This window comes from Gossypium hirsutum, chromosome D02, assembly GCF_007990345.1.
Source record: "Gossypium hirsutum isolate 1008001.06 chromosome D02, Gossypium_hirsutum_v2.1, whole genome shotgun sequence".
Classification (NCBI taxonomy): domain Eukaryota; kingdom Viridiplantae; phylum Streptophyta; class Magnoliopsida; order Malvales; family Malvaceae; genus Gossypium; species Gossypium hirsutum.
This window is the reverse complement of record NC_053438.1, coordinates 17,332,004-17,338,003: the sequence shown is the minus strand read 5'-3', so window position 1 is coordinate 17,338,003 and position 6,000 is coordinate 17,332,004. Positions and strand designations below refer to the sequence as shown.

The 6,000-nt window shown below is 31.4% G+C and overlaps 1 protein-coding gene across 2 annotated transcripts; it reads left to right on the top strand.

The window, feature by feature from the left end:
- The first annotated feature begins 781 nt into the window (after window positions 1-781).
- Window positions 782-3,909, top strand: LOC107910308 (pumilio homolog 12). 2 transcript variants are annotated; one of them, XM_041088520.1, is made up of 6 exons: window positions 782-1,915; window positions 1,989-2,151; window positions 2,316-2,479; window positions 2,608-2,866; window positions 3,172-3,325; window positions 3,712-3,909. In XM_041088520.1, exons 1-5 carry the CDS (start codon window positions 1,086-1,088, stop codon window positions 3,289-3,291), a joined length of 1,536 nt encoding a protein of 511 aa, XP_040944454.1. In that variant the 5' UTR covers window positions 782-1,085; the 3' UTR covers window positions 3,292-3,325; window positions 3,712-3,909. The 2 variants fall into 2 exon arrangements, with proteins under 2 accessions (XP_040944454.1, XP_016693611.1); XM_016838122.2 differs by lacking the exon at window positions 3,712-3,909 and adding an exon at window positions 3,460-3,675 and having other exon boundaries at window positions 783-1,915.
- The last annotated feature ends 2,091 nt before the right edge of the window (window positions 3,910-6,000 follow it).

The window sequence follows — 6,000 nt, the reverse complement described above, 5'->3', positions numbered from 1 at the left end:
CACTATAATATATAGAAGGAAGGTGTTAAGGCCTTCCTTCTTTGACATCTATCATGGCTATTTTAACATTATTAATCATAATAGTTAAATTTCAATTTTGATGCTTTTATTTTTTTAATAATATAAAATTTTAATTTTATTCTTAAATTTAAGATTTGATATTTATGTTTTAATTTTTGACATAATTTGATACTTTAATGTAATTAGTCTAAATAACATATTGATCTAAATTAAAAAAATTATTAACATCGTTAAAGTTCTTGTTAAATTCAAATCCATTACAATACCGTTCTCTGTGACATGTTTATCGAGTGAGTACTTCTTTAATTTTAGAATATTATACCAACAAATTTAATAAAAGAAATTTAATGGTGTTAACAATTTGATTTAAATTTTTAAATTCGAAAAACTAAATTTCAAATATATATATATAAAGAATGCATAAACTTAAAACATGGTATTTAGTCCAAAAAGAATTAAGTTAAGTGAGTGTAGGTGGTAAACTACACTATTCGTTAATATATCAACATCTGATCTTGATAACAAAGGAGATAATTCAATTTTAATATTTCATTTTAAATTAAAACTCTCAAAAATATTTATTTAGAATTTTTAATTTTAAGTTTAATATATTATTTGCTATGCAAGTCTAACATTCTTTTTTCAAGTTTAACCACTTAATTCAAATTAATTCATAATAAATTTTAAAATTAAAAAAAAATCGAATACTGGAATCAATATATTCAGGAAGCTTGGATCTTGTCAGCAGCAGAACCCGGAAGTAGGACGAAATGGTGGGGAATTAAGTGGCAGCGATGGTGTCTGCCTGTGTTTGTATAAGCTACTTTTTATTCTTGAGAGGCTTTCCAGTCTGAAAAAAAGATTATATAATTTGCACGAAAACAAATAAAATCTTTTCTTTTTCAAAATATCAAAAATATACTAAATAGATAACCAATCAAATCCTAACTTCATCTCTATTGTTTCTAAAACCCTCCCCCCCAAAAAAATAAAAAATAAAAAATCTTCCTTTTATTTCTTCCCGAGTTGTTCCCTTTTCCTTTTAAGAATTTCTATTGATTGTAATGGAGTCTGGAAACCGATCCGTGTGGGAGACACCGTTGGTTCCTCCTTCACGGTCACTAGGAAGTTATGTCCCTCATCATAGCCTAACATCACCCCAAAATCTTCTTGACAATAACCCTTTTGATCAAAGCCTAGAATCAGCCTTTTTTGGCCTCAATTTATCAACTCAAAAGAATCCAGAACTAGATTATGGGTTTTCAAGAGGAGAAAAAGAGAGAAAGAATGAGGGATTGCATGTGGGTTTTGATGGGGTGATGAGAGTGGGACCATATAGTGACTCTTGGAATAGTTTAGTGCCTAGGTCGTATCAGCTCCCCAATTTAAATGAAAATGGGTATTTGTTTGATTCAAGAAGGGAGCATGTTTTCAATGAAATCTCAATCTTACCCTTTTCCTATCAAAATCGATTGGCTCCTCCTCTCACTGCTGCTGGTGCCGGCTGTTCAAGAAACAAGAATGTAATGAGATCTAGCTTTAACAGTCATAATAATGATCAGATTAGTAATGGTTTTAGGAGGTCTCGTTGGTCACATGAACCTCTGAATTGTTTGAGTATGGGGGATTTGAGAGGCAGGTTCTTGTCTTTAGCAAAAGATCAGCATGGCTGTTGGTTTTTAGAAAGGGCTATTGATGAAGCTTCAAGAGAGGAAATTGATATGATTTTAATGGAGGTTATTGGGCATGTTGATGAGTTGATGTTGGACCCTTTTGCCAATTATGTTGTTCAAAAACTAGTTGTCATGTGTAATGAGGAACAAAAGAGTCAAATTATTTTAATGATCGTCAAGGATGGTTTTCGACTTGTTAACATTTGTCTCAATGTTCGTGGGTATGTCTTTGCTTTATTTTATTTTCTTTGAATCAAGAGTTTGTTTCAAACAGCATTTTCATTTTGGTTACAGGACCCGTGCTGTACAGAAACTGTTGGAGAACCTTACTTCTCAACAGCAAATCTCTTTAATTATGTCCGCCTTAACCACTTGCGTTGTTGCATTGACTAAAGACATAAATGGTCATCGTGTGATCCAGTGTTGCTTGAAAATTTTCTCTGATCAAGATAATAAGGTTGTTATCATTTGATGATTTAAGTTTAATTGTTTCTATGTATTTGTTCTTCTTGATTGGAGAGGTTGTTATGATACTTACTTTCTCAATTGTTCATACAAGATCAGTTTTGTATGTTTGATGATGTTGGAACATAGTTGTTGACCATTAATTTTCATTGACAGTATCTTCTGAAAGAGGTGGCGGATAACTGTTATCAAATTGCAACAGACAAAAGTGGATGTTGTGCAATGCAGCATTGTATTGACCACTCTAAGGGAGAGGCAAAAGCCAATCTAGTTCGAGAGATTATAGCAAACGCGCTTCACCTAGCTCAAGATCGATATGGGTGCATTTTTTTTCTTGAAACCACTTGTTTTAGTTTCCAAAAAGTTAGCGTCTGTGTGTTGATGTGAAACTTGTAACCGATGAATTGCAGTTTATTTGAGCTTGATATGCTCTGTTTTATCTTTTTAGCAACTATGTAGTGCAACATGTACTGGGACTGAAAGAGCGACAAACAACAGAAAGTCTTCTAAGGCAGCTTGAAGGGAATTACGCATCCCTTTCCTGCAACAGGTATGGAAGCAATGTTGTTGAGAAGTGCTTGTCGGAATCGGGAGAAGAACAATCTACAAGAATTATAAAGGAGTTGCTTAGAAGTCCCATCGGGTCAAGGCTTCTTGTGGATCGATTTGGAAACTATGTTATCCAATCAGCTTTATCAGTATCTAAGGTTTACATACTCCACACATTGTGCTGCTTTCATGCATCTTCATGGTTATTTGGTGCGCACATGCATTATGTATGGTTCAACTATATATATACTTAGATTTTAACGAATTCTTTCACTAAACCTTCTATATATTCAGGTTTACATGATTCCTTAAACTCGTATTTAATTGTTTGAGTGAATATTTGTATCACGGAACATGAAATGATTTCATGATTCCTTAGATACTAATAACAGCTTATATCGGAGACCATTGTTTGGCTCGAGCTTATTGTTGGTTGTGATGTTTCTTTTAATTGCATGAGCAGGGCTTTGTTTACAATGCTTTGCTGAATCTGGTTTGGGTAAACTTTCCAATGATGCGCAACCATGTTTACGGAAGATGGATACTTGCGTGGTTCAACAAGAGAAAGCCACCATGCAACTAAGAAAAGCACAAACATGATTACATGAAGAGATGTGGTAAGAAGAGAGATTTGAGATCTTAGGCATCTCAGTAAGATACAATTATGATTTTGTTTGAGTGTCGAGTCAATGCGTCATAATGTAGGGTCGTTACAGTGTTTGTAGTTTAGTATGTAGTTTTTTTGTTTCAGTTGATGTGGAGATATTGATAGCAGTGATCGTGGATGGCTGTGCAATTGGATACAAGATTAACATGCATGAAAAGCTTGTGGTTTGTTGGTTTTTGTTGGTCAAACACTGTATTTCTTTGTTGTAGGGCACTAATTTACTTTTGGATTATTTAGCTTCGTTTTGTTAAAATGTTCTTGTAATTATATTATTAAATGTAGCGAATAATCCTTTAAGAATGGAACATTTGAATACTGTATACTTTTGTACAACAGGTTTCAGAAGATTTGCTTCTGAAATGTCATATAGAAGGTGATTTTGTTGTAGCAGGTGGTACATCCTATCCAAACACGGCGGAGGCAGGTGGCTGAGGTTTACTCATGCTAAGACGTTATGGTTTGTATCCATATAATTTTTTAAAAGAAGAACAAGTGTGTTCATAATTCTAGCCACTCGACAGATTTTCGAATCAAACTCAATAGAAGCAATCAACAAATCATTTAATACAACTTAATCATTTTTATGTTGCTATAGGGTTTAATCAAATTTTAACAAAAAAAAATACAAATTTAATTGTTTAGATTAGGGATGACAATGAAGCAAGGAGAAGACGAATATTGTTAAATCCATCACTGCTCCACACTTGTCATTCTTTGCTCCATTACCTGTTCTGCTCTACTATGGATGTTGGACACATCCTTCACCATCCTACTCCACTTCAATTTAATTTTACTATTTATCTTTAATATTTTCAATTTTTTTAAAGCCGAGTAAATATTTAAACATAATTTTTCAAATAAATATTTAAACATAAAATATATGATTTTTTATATATATTATATTATTGCATTTTTATTCTTTTAATAGTTTATATATACAAGGATAAAATAGTAATTTCATATAGTGGAGTGGGTCAGGGTGGGATAAACATTACCATGACCCATTGTCCAAAAGAAAAAAAAATCCACCCCGCCTTACATCTATCTTTCAAAAGAAAAAACTTGCTCCATTCGGAACGAATTGGTTCGAAATCCATTGAACGATTTGTGTTTTGTCATCCGTAAATTAGCTCGTAGTTTAGATTAAGATCTAACAACTTTTATCTCGAAAAGAAATACAAAAATATAAATTAATTTAAATTTTCTTCCCTAATCATAATTGTTGACACCATTTTTTTTTGAGGAAAACGGGGTCGACTTGGATTTTGAAAATAAAAACGAAAACGGAAGTCGCCACCAACATTTTTTTGATGAGGTGTGATTGGGTCACCGAAAAGTGGTTGCTTTTAATAAACAATTTAATTTTTATTAAACAACGATTTTGGTCTACGAAATTCAGAAAAATGGGTTCGGGAGTCGGTTACGTACGAGGAAGGGTTAGCACCCTCGATACGCCCAAAATTGGTACTTAGTTGATTACTTAATGTCTTGGTGTCGAAAATTAAAAACTCGAAAAGAATTTAAAAATATGATACTTCTTTATATTGTTATTTTAAAATTACTCGAATAAATCAAAATGGAAAATGCATCCTTATCTCGAAGTAACAAGATGTCACGTCCAGTAAGTTAGGACACAACACATCGTATTTTCGAGAGTAAGCTCGCCTTTATTTTTTATTTAAACCTCATTTATTTCAATTTTAAAAGGATATCGAAACTCAGTAAGTTAGGGTACGATTTCTCCAATTTTCTAAATGCGGAATATTGCCTTTATTTTCGAAAAATTCTCGTATCGAGAAAACCACGTGTCATATCCAATGCGTTAGGACACAACTTATTAAAATCCCGATAATGAGCTTTTATTTATGTTTTTTTTAAAAAGCATTCTCGATTATTTAGATTCGACGAAAAAATTAGAACCTAGCACGTTAGGGCCCAATTCTTTCGAAGATCCCAAGTATCGAGTATTGCCTTTATTTCCAAACTTTTTTCTTTTTTACGAATTTGGGTAAAAATTGATGTAATGTTAAATTTGATGTACGAATAAATGATTACGTTGATGAATGACAATAATATTAAAATACGAATAAACAATTCATAGTACACACAATGGCAATGATCTCACAACATTCATCATTCAAATACAAACATTAATAAATAAAGACCCATTAATTAGACAAACAATTAAGAAAATGTAAAGGCAAAATAAAATCAAATAAGATGTAAAAACGATGTTAAAATGATAGTGATGAGTTTAAAATAGATAATGCAAAACAAGAGATTTAAGGTTAATAATGTACACAAAAAAAATGGTATATATATATAAGATAAAACAAATAATGTATATATAAAAGTATAAAATAAGTAATATGAAGGAAAAGAAAAATCTTTGAAACGAAGAACAAATAAAACATTTTTAAATAAATAAGTTGCGTTTAAAAGATATGTAAAACAAGTGTAAATAATAAAACAATTTTAACTAAATAATACATAAAACGGGTTCAAAATGAAGATAAAAATGACAATTTAAAAGGAAACAATAGAAAGCAGTTTATAATATTTAACATATATAATACATCTTAAACATAAAATAAAACAAACAATAATAAAATCAAATCGATATAC

Excerpts from the sequence above, each read along its gene's own strand:
- LOC107910308 (XM_041088520.1), top strand. The coding sequence starts at position 1,086 with ATGGAGTCTGGAAACCGATCCGTGTGGGAGACACCGTTGGTTCCTCCT. Across the intron at positions 2,480-2,607 it reads CTAGCTCAAGATCGATATGG|CAACTATGTAGTGCAACATG; the intron begins GTGCATTTTTTT and ends TTATCTTTTTAG. Across the intron at positions 2,867-3,171 it reads CAGCTTTATCAGTATCTAAG|GGCTTTGTTTACAATGCTTT; the intron begins GTTTACATACTC and ends TTGCATGAGCAG.